The sequence below is a fragment of the Nothoprocta perdicaria genome, unplaced genomic scaffold (assembly GCF_003342845.1).
Source record: "Nothoprocta perdicaria isolate Ctin4 unplaced genomic scaffold, notPer1 scaffold_115, whole genome shotgun sequence".
NCBI classification, from domain to species: domain Eukaryota; kingdom Metazoa; phylum Chordata; class Aves; order Tinamiformes; family Tinamidae; genus Nothoprocta; species Nothoprocta perdicaria.
Window position 1 is genome coordinate 1,881,897 of NW_020454261.1, and position 21,750 is coordinate 1,903,646.

Genomic DNA, 21,750 nt, shown 5'->3' on the forward strand with positions numbered 1-21,750 from the left:
TTTTTTTTTTTTTTTTTTTTTTTTTTTTTTTTTGTATATACTTATATATAACTTTGAAACCATTGTATGTTTAGTATAGATTTACTTTTAGTTATCCATAATTTTTACCCAGGAGTAGAACATGTTACTACCTCTACAAAACAGCAAAAAACAAGGCCCAGCACAAATTTCTGCCAAGAGGAGAAGCACAGAGGAAGTAGCCACTGGTAATGCTGGTAGTTCGGGAGACCACTGAAGTAAGGCTCACTGCTTGGAAAGGCTCACTGCTTGGAAAGGACAGTAAAAGCTCCTATGGAATTCTCCTTTCTGCACTTCCATATTTCAGACTCATGGGAATCAATCATCTGTTTGATGCTGAAATATTCCCTACATATTTTACACAGAATTCGACCTGACTTCTAAGCTTCACATTTACTGTTCAAGACAAATGCCAAGGTAATTACACTTGATAGAAWTCACCTTCCATCTGAAGCCTCTAGAGCAAATAATTATACTTAATAGAAGTTTTGGAATCTAAACATAGATTTATGGCAATTTAACCTGAAATTGGAAAGCTTGCTCACAATATCCGAGATGTTAGGAATGAAAAATCCTTCCAGCATTGGTGAACCAACCTTACCAAATACTACTTTTTCCCCCTCTTGTATTAAACATAGATATCTGAACTATAAACACCTTTTCCTCACTCCTAAGGTATCAATATCCAAAGACCAGKTATTGGATTCTATAATTAATTTTTCAGTGACAAACTCCAGCTGACAACCAGTCTGGGAATGCATGAGACCACCACTGAGCATGAGAATAAGTCTGAACAGCTTAAAACTGACACTTCTGAAGCAAGAATCACTTCTGGAAATTTTCCCAAAATTATTTCCATTGTCTGTCTAAGGCCAGATAGCTAAGGCAGAAGAGCTTTTAGTACTACTCTTAATAGATTATACATCTGATTAGGAGGAATGGTGGAAAATATTGTATTAAAGCTGCTTTGCAGCATTGGGAAGAGCTTAACTACATTTTAAGGGAAACAGAATTAGACAGTCTATATTTCCACTAGCTGCATTCACGGTGGTGTTCTGCACAGCTGTTTTTATTGCTCCAGATAATGGCTCTTATCCGAAATAGGATGTCAAAACTGAGTGAGGGATAATTATGTTTGTATGGCTGACAGCCATTCATCTTCTCTGACACACTTTGTTGCTGTCTTCTTCTGATCAAATACATGTGTATTCGAACAATTACCTGCAGTACGTAATCTACATCTCTTCCCAATGGAATTGTCAGTCCTCATGATTTATATGTCAGGGACAGTGTTTTAGTGCATTCTACAGAATTATAGAAACAGCCTGCACAGGGGAAGCTTTCCATGTTTCTTCCTAGCAATGCTAGATGAGGCTGTGCATATTTTTTGTGAATTATCATGGCTGTAAGCGGAGGAGAGAAGTATCCTTTTTCTAAWGATTTTTTTCCTTTTGTTTTGCAATGGAAAAGCAAAACAATATCAAAAAGTAATAATCTTAAATCCGTTCTTATATCCTATATCAATAAATACAGTCTGTCTAGTGAAAGACACTAAAGTCCAGATGAGAGTGAGACTAATGACTATACAAAAGTATAGTCAAAAATTGTTTTAAGTAAAATAGTACTGAAAATACTGATAATGAAAAATGCATGAGTGATATCATAGCCTTGAGTCTCTTCTTTTTTCAAAAAACAGCTGTCCTTCAAAGCCTCACTCTTCTATGAAGAGAAGTTCAGATGTTAGTGAGAATCAGTGGTACCTGCTGGCAACTGAACAAACAACCCACCACCCCTGATATTCCTTTTTTATACCATTAGCCCAACTAAGCCAAAAGAGTCATGAAAAAAAAAAGGACTCTTTGCACTTAAATTACATTATTTTTGATGAAATCTCAATGTTAAGGCTAAACTTTTCCCAACAGCTGTTTTGCATAGGTGTCAATATAGATGAATCTTGACCCACAAACTCTGACATGAATTGAGATGTGGGACCAGAAAAGTAGGCTAGGGCTTGCCTTTCAGATACCAGAGCAGGACTGCAGGTTTGATAGAAGTGAAATAATAAGACAAGTAATTCTTCTCTTGAAATTCCCCATTATGGCTATTCCACTTTCGTTTTAAGATGTTTTTGTAAAAGGAGCAAGAGACCTTAAAACCATAAGTGCAGTTAATATTATCTGTCTATCTATCTATTTATCTCTAATCTCTTTGAGTATCTCCTTTTSTTACTGACTCTAATGACTCCCTGGAAGCTAAGCAAAGATAGAACTCAGCAGTGACATTTTAAAGTCTTTTCCTATCAGAACAGTAAGAAAAATAATGACTGAGCTTTTTACCTGTTCCTGATATTTATGTTAGGCTGTAAACATCAAAGATCATAACACCTAAGGACTGCCTTTAGTTTGGAGAATTCATAGATTAAATAAAAGTGATCGATAGCATTCTGACTTGCCATCTTGTGCTTACTAAACTTGAGAGAATGCAGAATTTTGGTTAACCTTAAGCACAGCAATAGCCTGATAAGACATACACTGATAAGACCTCAGGGAGTCTTATGAGACTGTATAAAGGAAAGAAATCATGAAGATATGGATCACCTGCAAAATAAAAACACATTTAGAATGGGAGCAGGGCCCCTCATCCTCTTCCTAGTCCAAAGCTGGACACCACTTAGGAGCATCAAAAGCCCTGGGGCTCAGCTGGCCAAAGTTAGCACAGAAGTTTGTTGCCAATTATCTAGCAACACCCAGTAGTCCCTTTAAAAGTCTGTTTTGTCTCCACTTTTTTAACTCTCACTTCAGAACAGCTCTGGAGGGAAAATGGGAAAATATCGTAGGAGCAAATGGAAATGTACCAGACAAAAGCCACAAGAGGTGACAGCATTCCAGACTGGCTGGATTAAAACTTTATCTCACAGAGTTAGGCGAGGACAAACATTTTCCTTTGTGAAACCTGTGGATGTTGTTTTGCTATTAGTCACAGTGAACGCTTCTGTGTGGTGAGCTAGGGGAAGTCAGGCTGACATCAGAAGCAGGGACAGTGCCGTGGGAAAAAGTTGACTCAGTCCTTTGCCTGGCAGCATATGCCACACACAAATATTAAAGGACTAGATTTCTTCTGCCTGTTTCCTGGCATAGGGGACTTACAGTACAGACCCCCTCCTGAATTCACACTGGTGTGACCTAGGGCTAACGCCTTTGAAGGCAGTTGCTTTTTCTGATACAATACAGGAATGAAATTAACATCAAACTATGAGGTTTACAGTGAATCAAATTCTTCTTGCCTTACAATACAAGCCATGTCTTTGCTTCCACTGTTTGTGTAAGCAAGAGAAAGAGAAACTGGTTTATAAGGGAAATATTAAATAAATTGATACTACACATAATAACCTCTCTCTCTCTCTCTCTCTGATCTTGTTGTAGTATCCTGTTGATACCATGAGAGATGCTGGGTAAAATTTTGGACCTAAATTAAAATTACCCCTCTCTCCACTCCCAGCCTATTTAAATTAGTACAGCTCTGTAAAAAAAAAAAAAAAAAAAATCATGGTTTGAGCCAAAGCAACAGTAGTAAGAATATGAATCCCATCTACGTCTTTGCTTCACAACAGGAGTTCAGACTGTTAATTAGAGGTACTCACTTAGTAGCAAGGTCAATCTTGACCTGCTTGCATAGAAGCTCACTGATTCTGTATGAGGCATAGAATTCCTTCCAGGTAAGGAACACTTGCCTGTACAAAGCAATGTACAATTCTCAGGTTCAGTATATAGATCAATGTAGTCACGTAGTCATGATGTAGTCATGTAGTCATGTAGTCATGATGCATATGCATAAGCATTTCTACCCAAGGAGCACACAGCAGATGAGCATCAGAAAAGAAATTCTGTGGGTCCTTTGACATGCTAGAGTGTGTCAAGAGTAAATCAAAAAAAAATCTGGAAAAGTATATTTCTTTTTGTAATTTCAGTCAGCAGAGTTTTATGTAGAGTTTTATTTAGTGAATTATTTATATTTTACTGTTATTTTATTCCCTGAAAAAACAAAGCTAAGTTTTTATAATCTGTTCATCCCAGTTGTTTGAGGTCTTTTTTGGAAGCCAGAAAGTGCTAATAGCTAAATTTGTGAAAGTTGAAGGAGAAAGAATGCAATCAATAATAAGATATTTTCAGTGTTTAGTTCTTGATCAAAAGCCTGTTCTATTTGATGGAGGTAGGTCTATTGCCTCTGATGGGCTTTTAAGCAGTTTCTTCCAATAGTTTTGCTTTGTCAACTGTCAGAGCACAAGTGAAATTAAGCATTTCATATATCCCAAGGAATCACTAATGTGTCCTTCTTGGTAATAATTAGATTTTTTTCCTCTCTGTAAAAGGATGAAATTAATTCTTATAGCATAAGTTGTCCCTCCCAGCTGTCTCTAAGCTAGTCAGCGCAGTGGACAGATATTCCCTTTCTAAGGGACATACAAATGTTTCAAGTTACAAGAAAGCAGTCCTGTCCCGTAGAGGAAAATATGTCAGGCACCAGTGTTCAAATTCTTCTGTTTGTTCAGATATTCCAGGGCTGAAAGAAATTAAAAAATGTCTATAGACAGCACTATGAATATGTCAGTTGCTATTAAGCCAATGTCTAATGACAAATGCTGCACAGCAACTACATGTTAAATACTGGGCTAAACCAAGAACTCAAAGGCCTTGTTTATGATATCCTTCACATGAACATCCACATCCATTTGTTACAATCAGCTCAATTCATAATTACGTGAGCATAAAACTAAGAACAATAAACAGACATTGTAGTTGCATCATAAATAGCTATTGTCAAGCATTTCTGACCTTCTTTCTTGCCTTCTGCCACAATCTCATGAATTATGTGCACAAACAGTACATAAAAAATGGAAAGCTTGTAAGTCATGTTAAATATTTTTAAGAGAAAAAGATTAATAGCAAAAGAAGAATCAGTTGAACTAAATATATCAGAAGATGATATTTTGCAAAAAATATTATTTTGGAGAAAACTGGAGACAATAAGATTGTTTTGGAGAACAAGTAAAGTTTTGTATATGTGCGTGTGTCTGCATATATATATGTGTGTATATATATATAATGAAAACCAAAATGTGTGTGTATATGTCAAAATTCTTAGGCTTGGGGTGGTTATTAAAAAACATTTTTTTTTCTCTTTCTTTTGTTAGCAGTTATAAAGATACCATTACTCAGTTTCTGCAAATCTCCTTCTCATGGGTATGCAAATGATTTTTTTCAACCAAGATAGCTCTGGATGCACCTAGAAAAATCTGAGTAACTAGAGAGATATAAGATTCAAAAGGCACTTGTACATSGTAGCCAACATCTGAGCAGGGCTTTCTAAGATTATTATTTTGTTCCTTTACCAAATCGGTCTCTGCTGGAGCATGGGGCAATCTGCTCATGGAGACCTCCTAATTTTGAAGGCTAACATAAGCTGAGGTGGCACAGGTTTGTGTCCTTCCATAAATTGCAGACATGCGCACTGCAAGAAATATATCCGTGGAAATGTCCTGTAAATCCATCATTTTGTACAATTCCTCCTCATTGTCTCTGAAATAAAATTTTCACCTTATATTTAAATTAGACTCTATCTCTCTGGCTTTCTTTCACTAGTTCACCTGTTTTTCCCTCACATATATCTTTTTGGAGAAATTCCATTGAACACGGGAAAGATTGGCCCAAAGTCCCACTGCTCTTGACATCAGCTGGGCACATCAAAGTGTTGTTGGATTCTCCAGAGGGGTACATACTGTTTTTTGAAATGAGCACAATAAAAGCAGATAGGCGAGGCATGAAAAACCTGGTTGTGGTAGCTTTCAGCTACTACAGTTTTCCCTGAGTTCAAATGGGAATTGAAAGTGAAGAGTTACTGCCACTCAAACTTGCTTCTTCTGAGACATGGGGGCTCCTGCTGGCCTCAAAATACAATGAAAACTCTGCCGGATCACAAAGGTAGACATTGCTGATCAACAATTGCAAGAGACAGTAGCTCAGTAGCCAGCATGCTCCAGTGCTTGCAGGAACTCAGTAGGACCAATGAAACTGGATGGGATCATGCAGATATTCTGGAAAAATGTATCAACAAAATCTTGAGGTGCCTATTTTAAAAATAACAATAATAACAACAACAAAATCAGAATGACCTATCTCTATCTACCCAGCCTGCCTTTTCATTAAGATGAATAACAAGAGCAAATATAATCCACACATACATTTTATGCCATCCTCCATTCTAAACATAAAAAAACAGGAGATATTTTCAAACTTTGCATAATTACTGGAAGATTCCTGCACGTTCTAAAGAATATCTTTCTAAAAAATCCTTTTTGAAGGTTCCAGTACAATTGCTCTGAACTCTGCTCATACTGATTTTGTAGTTTGGAAATGAAGACAAGTTATTGAATGAATGTACTGCCCTTCACAACACGAAAAACATGATTAAAATATCCTGGCAAGGTCAGAATTTATTGCCCTTGAAGAGAACATTAGTGACCATGTTCACTGAATTCCAAGTGTGTGCTGCAAAGGCCCTTTGCTTTGTTGAGGAAGGGAGGGAGCATTTTATGACTGACTGTTCAAAGGAAAAGCCCAGTGGTCTACTTCCTGGCAGGGAAAGGATGGTAAGCTCTAGGTAGTGCATTACTCGAGTGGCCTCAGATCCAGTAGAGCCACCAGAGCCTGGTAGTTATTCTTAGGGAATTCTTTGCAGGAGACAAACTCTCCCATCAGGCTCAGGTAGACCTGTATATAAAGGAAGAACCAGGACTCTTCCACCCCCTCAGAGTGCTCAAGCAATTCAACAGCCATAAATCAGTCCTTGAAATTACTTATGACTGTAGTGTATGACCAGCCTATCTTTTATTGTTTCCTTTGATTTCACATGTACGTTATGTCTATGTATGATTCTAAAATCAGCAGTAGTCCCAAGGTTTTCAGAAAGGAATTCTGAAATATTCACATTTTTTCAGTGTAAAAAGGTGCTTACGTACTTGGCTAAGTAAGGACCTTAGAGGAACAAGGAGAATATTTGTTTTTACTATTTTCTTAATAAATTCTAATTCTTATTGTTTTCTTACTAAGTAGCATATGCACTACAAATGTGCCTATTGARCAATAATATCAATAAAGAAGATGTTCTGGGTATCTACATAAATAAGACAAATAAGAGCAGGTTTATACAACTTATAAAATAAGAGAAGGAAGAATAAAGGTTGGTTAACTGGAGCTGATGGTCTACTAATAAAAAAAATCCTTATTTGACAGACTTATTCTTTTCCATTCATTTGCTTTCACCTAGACTTTGTCGATCAAATAGTACTTTCACCTCTCATTAACTTCTTGGAAGAGTCAGCTGGATACTGTCATTTACTTGCATAATCAGCAATATTATTAGCTGAGTTTGAATTGCTGGTTGATCCGATGTGTCCTTAGCAAGCCACAGATAGAAAGCCCTGATGTAGTGGAATTTCATGCTACATAAATGAAGCTARTTCAGACTAATCTGTTGTCTTCAATGAAGTAATCGTTCGAAATACAATATGATTTGCTTCTTTTGAAATTGAGAGATGAGAATATTTTGCACCATAGCCAGAATTAGATGCCAGGATGATGGAGTTATAGAAGCCARGAAAGGTCCTTTAACCCAAGAACCATGCCCTAGATGTTACCCAAACCACCCCTGATAATCAAACCAAACTCTACAGTGCTTAATGTCCATCTACAATGGATCCATCTACAATGGAAACAGCCTCTGTTCCCTAGCAATACAGTTACTTAAATACCTTTTTGTTTTGCTTTGTTTTGTTTTGTTTTGTTGTATAGGGTTTCTCCTACTACCTTATTTATACTCCTTGCTATAATTTAAGCCCTGCTTGTGCTATCTACAGATGAAATACAGCAAGTATTTTGGAAGATAAATGCACTTCTCTGCAGAAACCTACATGTCTCCCTTCAGTTTTCTCTGCCCTRGAGCAATCGTTGGCAGAAGGTTAGTTTCTCTCTTTTTAAAAGGATAATGTCTGTGGCTCAAAACATTGTCCTGACAATAGTAGATTGCCTTAGGGTAAACCTGCTGTGACCTTTCTTTTATTGCTCTGATTCTTGAGAGAGCTGTGGTGAGATCATAGTTCACCAATATATCTTCTAACACTTATGTAGCTATATGAAAAGGGGGAGAAGCTGGATGGTTGGTRCTGGTGGAGGAATTCTGTCTACTGATTGACACAAAAGACATCTACTTAATGATTTTGTTCAAACTATCTCCAACCTTCAATATTACTCATATTGCAAAGATTTAATAAGCAGAGGCAGAATCATTCCCCAGCAGAATCACTGAGTGTGCATGTTAGTGTGATGGTGCCTACTTGTGGTTGTGCTTGGAACAGCCATATATGACCTGGTGGGAGTGAGGAAAACAAGAATGTTACCTTAAACTTTCATTCAGTTCAATAGCCCAGCTCCTACAAGGAGGCAACATGTCACGCCAAGTGATGACATGATATAGATTTGCAGTAAAGTCTCACTGCAGCCTTTTCTTCTCCAGGCTGAACAAGCCCTGCATTCTCTGTCTCACCTTGCATGACAGATGTTTCAGTTCGTTAATCATCTCTGGTCTTTTCCTGGACTTGTTTCAGTGCATCCATTTCTCCCTTGTAGTGTTAAGCCAAAAGTGGGCACAGTACTCTGTGGCCCTACTAAGACTGGATGCAGGGGAAGGATCATCTCCCTGGTAATGGCTCTTCCTAATGCAGGTCTTTGGCCTTCTTTGCCATGAGGACTGTTCCATGGTCAACTTAGTGTCAGCTAGGGCTCCCAGGGCTTTTCCTACAAAGTTGCTTTTGAGCAGTTCATCTCCCAGCCTGTTAGGGTGCATGAGGTTATTCTATCCCAAATGCAGGACTCTGAACTTTCCATGTTTGAAGTTCACGAGGTTCTCCTCTGTCCATTTCTCCAGCCTGTTGAGGTACCTTTGAAAGCCAGCACAATCACCTGGCCTGTCAGAACTGCACTGTGCAATACTGCTTAATTCTTACTGATTTTTGTGGGATTTGCTGGGACTTAAAAGAGTCCCACTGCAAGCTTTCAAGACATCTTAATGGATTTAAGGAATCTCTTAATTTAGAGGATGTTGAAAATCTCACTTATTACCACCATGCATTTCTTTCTCCATAGATCCCATGGGGCACTAGAGGAGATGACTATCCGGAGCATAACTGCTCTTCCACATTTGTAAACTACAGGAGTGGTAAGATACGAGTGGTAAGGGTTCTAATGGGATTAGTAACCCCTTCCTTATTTAATTGATGCACTGGCATCTTTTGTTTGTTTGTTTTAAGATTACTTGAATTTTCATTGCATGCAAAAGGCACTAAGGTCTGATACCTTGTAAGCAATCTACAGGTCTGCAGCAGCTAAATCCATATTGCTATTGATCAAAAGATGATAGCTTGATTTCTAGATTACAGTTTGAATTTGTAATGATAGCGATTAGAAAAAAAGTCTCTTAATAAATGATGGATGTATTTCCATTTTTAAATTGTACCTATAAATTCTCTTTAGATATACACAAACTTTAGGAATATTTTAGATATTATTTTGACTTACAAATGTAATTACTGAACCTGAAAGCAAATTATAGAAAAGGAAGAAAGATTAAAATTCCACGGCATTAGCTTTGCTGAGTGTTTGTAGCTATATAAAGCAAATCTATGAAAATCTTCAAAGTGGTTGGAAGCTTTAAAAACTTAATTACAGAATATTACATTTTTTATTAAACAGATAAGATGTTTTTGGATTTAAAAAAATGGCAAGTTTGATTATAGAAATCTTAGGTTGCAGAAGCAAACCAGACTCATTTCAAATACTCTTTATTCACGTATATCATCAAAAGACTTCTTTAATAAATAGTGCTTGGATATAGACTTGGTAAATTCAATAAGGAAATCAGGGTGTTCTGGTGCTATGGAAAGCAATTTGGTCAGCCAAAGCTTTGTTAGTTGCTCAAAGAGGAAAGAAAAACTACCTTAACAATATCAGCATCGTGTTTCAAAGCCTTGGGCTGACAGACAGCTTAGAATTATACTTAACTTTAAGTATAAAAATGATTTTTTTTGATATTGAAATAATTGAGAAAGTTTTAAGAAGAATTTCTCATATCTCCTCTACAAAGTCTCTTTATTCCTGAAAATCCCTCTTTAAAGTTTTTTCAGTTTTACCATGTCAATTAGCCATGGTGTCCAGTTCTGGGCTCCCAGTACAAGAGGGATGTGGAGCTGCTGGAGAGAGTCCAGCGCAGGGCTACGAGGATGATCAGAGGCCTGGAACATCTGCCCTATGAGCAAAGGCTGAGAGAGCTGGGTCTGTTCAGCCTGCGGAAGAGAAGGCTGAGGGGGGACCTGATCAGTGTGTATAAATACCTCAAGGGAGGGAGTGAGGAGGATGGGGTGGCCTCTTTTCAGTGGTGGCCAATGATATGACTAGAGGAAATGGCTACAAACTGAAGCATCAGAAGTTCCACAGGAACTCAAGAAAAAATTCTTGACCGTGAGAGCAACAGAGCACTGGAACAGGCTGCCCAAAGAGGTTGTGTAGTCTCCTTCTTTGGAGATCTTTAAATCTCTGTGCCATGTGCTCTAGGTGACCCTGTGTGAGCAGGGGTTTGGACTAGATGACCTCTGAGGTCCATTCCAACCTTAAGCATTCTATGAYTGCATGATTCTATGGGCCTTGGAGTAACAGTGAACACTTGCATTAGGTGTTTTACAGTGTAGGAGCAGCACAAAAAGTGGCTCTTGTCAGAAAATACTCATAAATATCCCTTAAAAATAAGTAGAGATAAGTATATTTCTGCAGGAAAGAAATTGATAATTTTTTGGAAAAAGAAATAAAGCAAACAATTCTAAACATGAATAGCTATTACAATAGTAAGGTTACTGGAAGCTTTCTCATTCTGTATCACCACATACGAAATGGGAGCATTTTATGTATTCTCTCTGTACTTGTAGCTTCTTGTAGCCTCTCAGGTGGCTATTGAAACACAGTAGAGGAAGCAAATTACATCAGCACTATGGAAAAATATATAAGAAATTATTTGTCACTTCCCAATATTGTTGAAAACCTGTTATTACTCTAGGTATTGGAGAAAACATGGAAACTTTCACACAGGATCTGTCAGAGAGGTATTCAGCAATGCTCTAGAAATGTCAAGATGTTTTAAAACACTGCCTTTGGGTAAGATTCAAATGATAGAAGCTGCTAAGTCTCAATTTTCATTGGTTATTCTCAAGGGCCTCCAGGGCTTGGAGGAATCAGCTGTAAACTTCAGCCTCCGTTTTCAGATACACTGTTCCCTTAATACTTCAAGTATAGGCTACTACATGTGCTTAGCTCAGGCAAAGTACAGACCTCCCATTGACCTTCATTGCAATTCAGAAATGAGCAGACACAAGCTGAGGTTACATTCCTCTTGTGCATTAGACAGCATCAAGGAATATGTCCAGAATGCCAACCAACACTTCTTGAACAATCTCCAAGAATAATTCAGAAGTCATCACTGACCTGTTTTTCCCACCTCACAGTTTGGGTTCAGGCATCCTGCAGGTGGTGCAAGGTGGTGTAAGGGCAAGGTGTAGCGCTGTCTCTAACTCCTATAGGACAGCACAGAGATCAATAGAAGCTCATTCTACTGAATGCCTAAGAAAGAATGAATAGCTTTCAAACAAGAGCTTAGACCATTAGCGCAAAGATCAAGACCTGATTTCTGTTTTTTTTTTTTTTTCTCTCAGTTCCAAGGTGGCACAGTTTCAATGTCTGGATCCCAGTCTTGGGAAAGAACTCTAATATGTCCTGCCACACACATAACAATCTAGGTGGGAACCTGCTCCATTCTATCTTTTGCAAATGGTCCACTGCACTTCCAGGAATGCAAGAAGTATGGGGATGCAGGGAGAACAAAGATGACTCTGGAGATCAGTGGTAAAAGCATAACTTTATATTGACTATATGGCATATGCTTTAAAGTCCTTTTAATACAGATGCAAATGAGTCCTTGGAGTTATTGATGATCAGGCTAGAGTAAAAAAGAATTATGTAGAATTAGGTCTTTACAAAAAGTAAACTCATGTGAGCATTCCCACTACATTCATTCTTTAACAGCAGCTCACATAAGTCAGTAGAGTACTCTTTCAGTGCATCACAGAGGGTAAAGCACATCCTCTGCACAAAAATCTCAAAGCAATTAAGACATTACTCATATATTACAGCAACTGAGAGAGGCAAATTTATGAATCAACTCAAGCACATAAAGTGTTGTGTGGGAGTCAACACGGACCAATATCAACCTGAGAGCTTCCAAATCAGTCAGGCCCTAGTAAGATACCCGAGTGTAATCSTCAGTTCCGAGCAGTGCTGTGTAGTGCTGTGTTTTACCCTCTGTGTCTGATCCTGCATGGCCAGGTAGGTCTCTTACTCCTGGTTTGAATGGTACCAGAGTGCTCAAATTCACTTCAGCATTAACTCAGTAATTTGCATTCACCTCCCTCTCCTTGGACACATTGAAGCTCTTCTGTGATGGAATTGGGGATACAGTTGTTCTGCACCATGAATAGATCAATTAAATCTATCTTTCTCAGAAAGGACTAGATCTGAAGACTCAAAAGCCACGGCATAGTGTCTCATTGAACCTCACTTTTAGGCACATAATTGCAAAAATTTATATCAGAAGGATATGCTGAGTGCCACCATGCTCTTAAGGGTCCTTATATAATGCATGAAAAGAGTCTTAATGCCTCAGACTGGAGACAAATCAGCAACTATGATGAATGGGAGGAGTTGCTCAGATGCAGCTAAGGGGTAGCTATTACAGACAGTGAGTATCTTTAACCTCAGCTTCTCCCAGGATTAAGGGATTCACAGCGAAGTGTTTTCCCCTGTATTTGAGCTTCTCATCCTCAGCTTCCAGTCCCCTTCTGCCCAAGGGCATGACCTATATCTTTTTGTTCAAAACTGAATAGCCCACACTTTTACAATAGCTATATATCTTCTGTACAGCAGCTCAATGACTGGAAGCTCTCATAAGGAGACATCCACATTCAATAACTCTGGCCTCCCTAGAAAATGCCCTCCTTGTAGGCTGCACTTGCTTTTGAGGAGTTGGAGAGGCAACACATGAGGAGGGAAGTTTCCCATGGAAGCTGTTGCACTCTGAAAAAGAGATTTAAGATTCAATGAGTCAGGGGAATGGATCCTGACCAAGTAGTTTATCAGCTGGGACATATGCCTGAGGGGGTGATTTAATGGCATGATATACAATGGGAAAATGTTTAGTAAGGACAACACCACAGATAAATTCCTTAACAATTTGATTATAGAGACAGAATTGGTTTTCTTTTGTTAGTTTTTCTTCTTATTATTTTTTTTTCTTCTTTTGGCTTACAGATTTAGACTTTTTTTCCTTTTCAAAAGAGAATGGGAATGGGAGAAGGTTTGCTCTGGACACTCTGCTTTCTGATGAGGTAGAAGAGTTGAACTTGGATTCGCTTTGGAGCAAAAGTACCTAAACCTCCATATGACTAAAATTTTTTGAACAGCACAGAGCTCCATATAAGTGCTAGTAACTACACCCTATTTCACCAAAATGCCAAGGAGGGAGAGAAACCCAAGAGCTTAAGCATTTGCACAAGGCTCAAAACTTTATTTTCTTATTTTCCCTCAGTTCCAAGGTGAGGGAATTTGAACCGATGGATGCCAGTTCCARGAAAAAAGTCCTAACAAACTCATCTAGGTGGGAATCTACCCTAAATGAAAATATTAAAGTTGATGCCATATAGTTTATATGAAGAATACTTTAATCAATGTATTTTATTACATGTAGGCGGAGTGTAATCACCACTTCATCTAAAGCCATAAGGGAAGCCCCTTTCTGTGTGGTCCAAATGAAATGAGTTCCTACCAAAACAGTACTTGGTTTTGGATAGGCTAAAATGGTAGCTTAGACATCAATTTGCTGCAGCACTCACAGGGTGCTCAGAAGAAGTGTGGTTAAGTGAAGAGCAAGAACACTGCACTTGGAAGAAATGCAAAGTCAACAAGATGCCTGCTGGTGCTAAACAGCAGCTGAATGAGGGTTTTCAGGCCTGGAGTTCCCATTGATCTAAGCATCACTTTAAAAGCATAATCCTTTTCCTGTTTATTAAACTTCWCTCTGCATCAAATACTTTATTTTTTTCTCGTGTTTTTCTGATGTTCTGTAAGAAAGGAAAATGAAGTGAGAAATCCTTCCAGTCTCCACCTTCTCTGTCCTTTGGAAAGAAAAGAATTCATTAAATAATTCTAGTTCCCTTTCATTTCTTGTTTAGATCATGTCACTGGCAGGGTTGAAAAGTGGAGTAAGAAGATGAGCTGGAGATGTTTATCCCCTTCAGTCTTCTGTATAGGTTAATAAGGATCATTCCAGCATGATCTGCTGTTAACTGTCAGCTGTAACTGTGCTGCTCCAGTGCATGATTATTTTGCGATAGGTGCTGCTATTTTAGAACATGTCCCCCTTTCTACATGGTAAGAAACAATAAACAAGCAACAAAGAAAACCTGAGAGACAACTCCAGAAATATTCTGAAAGCAAAAAAATGTCACATCAAATCCAACAAAGTAACTTTCACTGGGAGCAAGTGCTCTAACTACAATGTAGGCTGAAACTGATAAAAATAGGTTTCATTCACATTTCTGCCTGAATTCCTCCATTTTAGAGGAACTCTCTAAAGATAATCGATCATCAAATTGTAAATATARCTAATACATTTGCCCTACTTAGTAGAACAATGATGCAGCTGCTTCAGAGAAAAGTGTATCCAATTCTAATCTAATTATGCTGTGACCCACTGATACTGGTCAGGTGATATTACAGGATAAAAAAGGAAACTAGATCATAATCCAGTCTAAAATCACACAACCAGGTTATAAGTCACTCACAACAGACTATGGCAGAGACATAAATAGTAAATAAAGCTCTGATAGCAATGATAGGGATAAAGATAGAGGTATTTTCATTTTGATTTGACAGTCTTGAAATATATTTATACTGTACAGATTTAAAGGATAATCTACAAGTATTTGCCTGAATTTTTGAAGAGAGGAGTGTGTTTTGCAGATACTCATGTACTGATGTCTGTGATCGGATTTTGAAAATCATATAGCCAAAATAAGCATATAAAAGCTGTCAGTTGCAATTGCATAATTATACATGTTTATATATGTATATATGTAGGAGTCCCTGTGACTTCATRTATTCTGCTGTTTTCTTTTAACAATAATAAACAATTCTAAGATAGGATTTGGGGAGAGAAAAAAAGGAATAGAGCAATATTTGCTAGGCTAATCCACCAATCTGCMTAGACTCTGAAAGACAGATGTTAACAAAGAGAAAAAAAAGAGTTTCGTCAGTCTTGATATTAACCACATCAAGGTTATTTCTAAAAATATTTTAAAAGTTTGATTTAATATGCAGAGTTTAGGACAGGATCCTCCAAAGCATACAAGTGACTTACACACCAAGGCAGGCTTACTAACTTCAATGGAATTTAATTATATGAATGAAGGTTGCAAGGGTAGAGGATTAAATTTATGTGTATGGTTGTAGCTTACATAATTCATCCAAGCCTGTCAAAACTCATATCTATATTATCATCTGCCTGCATTATGTAACACTACGGAGCTGAGAGTTGTTTGTTCTTCTTCATATGCCTGAGTCACATATTTACTCTTAAATATTTGGGATTGTATTTCACATTTTCACCACAGAAAAAGAATAATAAATACAATACAAATGAAGCTTTCATTTTTGGAATGTCAGAGGGAAAACAAAACAAAAACAAACAAACAAACAAACAACATTTCCAGCACAATATCTGACTAAATCACTGCGTTTTACTTGTCTGTGTAAGATCTTGCATTTCTTATTTGTTTCCCAATGGAATATCAGTGTTGCCCTTGCCTAAACCACGGCATCAGACCTTCCTTTCCTGGAGTTTCTCTAGCTGAACAACAGAACATCACTCAGCATTTCAAGCTGAGGTCTGATGTGTTAAAGGATTCTCAGATCTCCCCAAAGCATGGAACATCTGAAAGATTTGACCTAGTCAGTCTAGGTTTGTTTTATTTAGTTTCTAATTTCAAGGCAATTCTTTTCCTTCATCTTTACCTATGGTGCAGGTTTAAATTAATATTGGAAATGTAGGTGAAGGAAATTCACATACCCTCCTGAATGTGACTGCAAGAGAAAATGGTGGAAGGTAGGCATTAGTTGTATTCATGGCAATATATACTTAGACTTCAACAAAAAAGTGAATCAGGGAGCAGTGCTGTGTGTTTCTGTTAAACATTACTAATGATTTAAACCACTTGTGAACATATTTGTCAATGAAAATAACATTAATGAAGAGATTAAGAGAAAACAGATTGCAGCACTTGATTTTCCTCTTGTATAAACTGTTGCAATTTCATTGTTTTAGAAAGATTTATCATTGATTTATACTAGTGTGATTGAGAATCAGACTCATTGTCCCCAAGGATATTATTGGATATAGTAATAAAGTGGCTCTGGGGTAGACACATCTTTGTGTTCAGAATTGAATTCATGGTTTTCTCTGCATAAAATTCTATTCATAAAATTCTGTCAGTCAAAAATAGATTTCTGGTTTCAGAATCAGAATTCGAGCTTCTAATTCCTAGTATACCTTAATTTCTGGTTTGGGTCCACTATAAGCAGCTCTTTACATCCTGGGACATAGGAAGAGAGGCACAGCTATAGCAGTATAATCCAATAGGTCACTTAGTCTCATAAGGCTTCTCTGAAGGGAAGATAAGTATTTTATTTAGAAAAATTAGACCTACAATAAAAGAGAGTACTTTGTTCTGTAGGTCAAGAAATCTGTATTTTCCCAAAGATTTCCTATCTAAGCTTGATGATGCAGTCATTTGAACTGCCTGTATTCACTTCTGAAGTAATACGTATACACTCTTCAGCTATCAGAAAAGCCATCAATCACTGACTCTTGCAAGACCCCAATGAAATAAATAAATAAGTAAATAAGAATAGTAAGGCTGTAAAGTGACTGAGCACCCAAAGCAGTTCACTCTCTGAGGATGAGGCAGTGCCATCCGTATTGCACCYGTGACACAGCCTCTGTGTGCCCAGATGCCAGACCAGGCCAGGCCAGGCTAAGCCCGGTCCCCACTTGCTTTGGCTGCTTTCGTGGGGCAGAGGGAACGCTCTGCTTTAAGGCAGGACACTCCAAAAGGCTGCACAGCTGCGGGAGGCGGCAGTGACCGAGCCAGCTTCTCCTGTCGGGGCCGCTGGAGGGAGCCCCCGGTCCGCGCAGGGCCGCGCAGCCTCGCGCTCAGCGCCGCGCCCCACACCGCGCTCAACTTCGCGGTCAGCGCTGCGCTCAACACCGCGCTCAGCTCCGCGCTCAGGACTGCGCTCAACACCCCACTCAGCTCCGCGCTCCACACCGCGCTCAGCGCCGCGCCCCACACCGCGCTCAGCACTGCACTCAACACCGCGCTCAGCACTGCGCCCCACACCGCTCTCAGCTCCGCGCTCAGCGCTGCGCTCAACACTGCGCTCAGCTCCGCGCCCAACACCACACTCAGCTGCACACTCAGCACCGCGCTCATCACTGCGCTCAGCGCTGCACTCAGTGCCGTGCTCAGCACTGCGCTTAACAACACCACATTCAGCTGTGCTCAATACCACGCTCAAGACTACGCTCAGCACCGCGCTAAGCTTCAAACTCAAGACCAGACTCAGTACTGCGCTCAGCTCTGCGCTTCAGCACCGCGGCAGAGGACAGAGACCAGTGGTGGTATCAGCCCCACTCCGCTCCTCTCTGCGTGGTCCTGTGCCTTGGGTTGGGATCCCAGCTGTGCAGAGGCAACACAGGATGTGCTCCAACAGGCAGCACTGGGTGTGCGTCCAGTGAAGCAGCTCCCAATGGGGAAATCACACTCACAAGTGGGAGAGGGCATCATCAGGCTGGCCAGCTCTCCTAGAGCACCGTGCGATGAGACCCATTCACATAGCGGGCAAGGCTGCAAGTGAGGGCATAAGTATTTGTCTCCGGGAAATGTATTTGTGCATGTGTGCGAAAGGACTGGCTAAAAATTCAGCACTAACAGTACCAGCAGTCTACAGCAGTGGGACATTGAGCACAGTTGTGTTTCATTCATCAAATTTTACCAAGAGCTGGGGAACAAATGCTCAGCCTAGTCTTACACTGACAGGTCTCTGAGTAGCTCAAGGCACAAGTTTGTTTTCCTCAAAGCAGGGGGAGCCTGGCCATGAGGAAGTGAGGGCAGACAACCAGCCCCACAGCTTATGGGTACATATGAGGGAAGGTGTCAATCAGGGACTGGCTGGGGCCTGGGACAGCAGGTCCGAGGGACTACAAAGGGCTGGGGTCTGAGTGAGGTGGACACATCCCGAGAACAACAACCATCAACACTTCCAGTTGCAAGAACACCCACTTCCCAGCTGCATGCGCAGTTTGGCAGTTAAATAAACAACATGACACCAATAACACATTTCTCTGCAACCTCCTCCTTTGGGAATTATTCACCAGGACTTCTACCTCCTTTTCCTTAATTCCCTGGAGCTAGGCAAATGGAGATGATAATCTGCTGTGAAATATTGGTAGCACAAAGCTACAACAGTCTGGGAAGAGTTGGGAGCAGGAAAGGGAACAGCAAGGATAGCTAGGATTAAGCTGCCCTATAAAAGCTATGTTTTCCAGACTTGCAGGAACATTGCTAGTTCAGTGTATCCTCAGTGTATCCTCAGTTTAGTCAAGCAAGTGCAAAGTCATGCTACTCTTGATTTTAACCCCTTAGACCCATATATTGCTCAGTGCCTCCAAGCTGTTCGCATTGCCCCACCTCTTCTGTGCTGGAAACAACTCCCTGTCCTAAGTGTCACTTCTAAGGATGCAGCACAACAGTATTTTTCCTCTGATCACCAGTAAAACAGGTTTACGGGTGCCCAAAGACAGCTGAGGAACTGACATTAAGCTCCAAGAGATGTTTTTCCCTGATTTCAGAGGAAAACAGTTCTCCCTTGTTTTCAGGTTTGTTTTGCTCTCTTTGCAGGAGAGCATTATGCTTTGCTCTTGATTTCCTGTAGTCCAAATCATCCTCTGAGCATCCCAAGAAGATCCAGAATTTAAAAGCATATTGGAGTAAAAAGAGAAGTGACAACTGAGAAAACTTAGTCAAGACATCCTTGTCTCTTCCATCCCCATTGCTGTACCAAGAGGGACAGTGATAGATGTCCCATCACTCTCACTTCCCCCAGAAAAGCTGTTTTGAAGGACAGCAGTGAAATGAATGTGCAGTGAGAAGGAATGTGTTGGTCAGGAAATGTCTCCCTCCCTAGCCTTAGGTCAAGCCTCTATCCCTGATCTTCTCACAGAGGATGTCACAGAATGAATACTGCCTAGGGTCACCCCTCTAGGTGTCGACCATCAGAGAACCATCAGAGAACTATGAGTAAAAGGCAGAGGACTTCTTGGGACACCCCATACCTCCTCTAACCCAAGCTGATGGTTAAAGAGGAGGCTTCCCACCCCAGCCTCACTACAGTACCTGGTTGAGGGAAGTCACAGCCAACCTGGGGATAACCAGCTGCATGATGAGCTGCAGAACAGAGGTGACCAGCCCAGCCAGGATGGCCCAGGTGAGCGGCAGCGGGAGCATGCTGTAGGTTGCAAAAAGCGTGAAGAGCACATAGCCAATGCCGTCCCCAAGGAGGCCACAGCCTAGACCGGCTGCCAAGATCTGTGTGGCCATGGCCACCCAAGTGACCACACCACTGTACTGCAGGTAGGTGTACGAGGTCGTGTCCTTCCTGACCACCACTAAGGCACAGATCACCACCTCGATGCCAGTGAAGAAGCCCAGGAGGATGCCCTTAATAGGGTCCATGGGAGCGGAGGCTAGGGTCAGGTGGAGGAACAGCAGAGTCAGCTTGGTCAGCACATCCAGGATATTCATGACCACCTCGGATTTGCGCCGCTGGCCCAAGAAGTAGCGCTGGTAAAGGCGCTCCAAGTCCCGTGACTTGAAGGAGTTGCGGAGCGTGGGGAAGATCACCCCTCGGTAGGTGTAGCCCCAATTGAGGAAGAAATCGGAGTTGCTGGGAGCACAGTCCAGGGGCAGGAAGCCGAGGTCCCCACTGCTACTCGTACGCTCCGGGAAGACTTTGGTGCCTCCGTTGTTGTGGCGCTCGCCACCCAAACTCCGTCCAGCTGACTGCCGCCGGAGGTGGTGGTGGTGGTGGTGGTGGTGGTGGTGGTGACTGGGGCAGCAGGTCTCCTCGGAGCTGAAGCCCTTGCCACCGCCGCTGCTGCTCCCTCCACTGCTGCTGCTGTGCTCCTGGATGAAGCGCTGCTCCGTGATGTGGCGCACGGCCGTCTGCCACAGCAGCCGCTGGGGTCTGCCGCTGCCGGGGGGGGTCCTATTGATGGTGTAAAGTTCATCGCTGTCGCTCAGGCACCGCACCTCCGAGAGCTCCATGGTGGTGACTGGCGGGGGGCAGAGCACTGGCGGGGCGGGGGGGGGCAGCTGGCTTTGGGGAGGGGAGCGGGGAGGAGGGGAGGGCTGGAGCCGAGGGAGGGGAAGGGCGGGTGGCTGGCGCGGTGGGGTGGCCGTGGGGGGGTCACATTTATAGGCAGGTCCCCGGGGCTCGGCGGGGGCGGCTCAGCGCAGGCGGCCCTCGCCCCGCGCCCGCTGCCGCGGCGCCCCGCGGAGCCGCATGCCGCGGAGCGCGAGGCAAGCGGCGGGTGCGGAGAGGCTCAGGGAGGTGCGGAGCATCTACGGGCGAAGCTCTGCTGCCGGGCGGGCCATCCGCGGCGCCGGGCGGAGGCTGGAAGAGCGGAGGAGGAGAGAGCTGCCTCGCGGGGCGCCTGGYTCCTGGCCCCGGGGGATCCTCTGCGACCTCGGGAGCCCCGGGGCTACTGCAATGCCCGAGGCTGCGGTCAAGGGAGAGGTGGCCGGGCTGCCCGCATGGTCGCTCACGGCGCCGGAGTGGCGGGCCGGGGGCTGCCCGCCCGCATCGCGCCGGCGGCCGGACATGCCCCGCGGCGCTCGCAGCCGGGGTTCACGGGGCGCCTCTGCGCGGGGGGCACCTCGGCGCTGCCATCCATCGCATACAGGCGCTCGGTTGGCCTGGAGGCGAGGAAGAAAAACAAAAAGAAAAAAAAAAAAAAACCGAAAAGAATAGGAAAAAAAAAAAAGGAGGGAAAAAAGAAAGAGTAATAAGACTAAAAATAAAATCTCGCCCCAAACTCAGAGCTCTGCGAAGAGCTCCAGGAGCATCCTAAGTTGTCGGCGGGTCAGGGCTGCATGGCGAGGAGGAGGAGGAGGAGGAGGACGGGGCGGGCGGCCGCGGGAGCCGGGGCGGGCGCTGCCCGGGGCCGCGGGTCCCGCTCGGCGGAGCCGCCGCCGCTGCCGCTGCCGCCGCCGCCGCCCGAGTGCAGCTGCGGGCGGCCCGCGAGGAGGCAGAGCCGGCGCCGTCAGCTGATGCCCACGACAGCGGCGGGGCTGCCCGCACCCGCCTGCCCGGTTAAAGCGGCCGCAGCCCCGGCAGCGGCTCTAGGAGGGGGGCTCGGATTACCCGGAGGATCCCCTCACTCCATTCTTTGTTCCTAGGTTGCTCA

At 42.2% G+C, this 21,750-nt stretch overlaps 1 protein-coding gene across 2 annotated transcripts in view; it reads right to left on the minus strand.

Annotated features, from left to right (window-relative positions):
* ADCY8 (adenylate cyclase 8) overlaps positions 1 to 20,608 on the minus strand; it is a 121,620-nt gene extending 101,012 nt beyond the window's left edge. The window contains exon 1 of one of the 2 annotated variants that reach the window (XM_026053435.1): positions 19,679 to 20,608. In XM_026053435.1, the coding sequence (XP_025909220.1) occupies positions 19,679 to 20,608 (930 nt within the window). The remainder of the gene's footprint in view (positions 1 to 19,678) is intronic. The other variant, XM_026053436.1, reaches the window with a different exon arrangement.
* Positions 20,609 to 21,750: the final 1,142 nt, after the last annotated feature.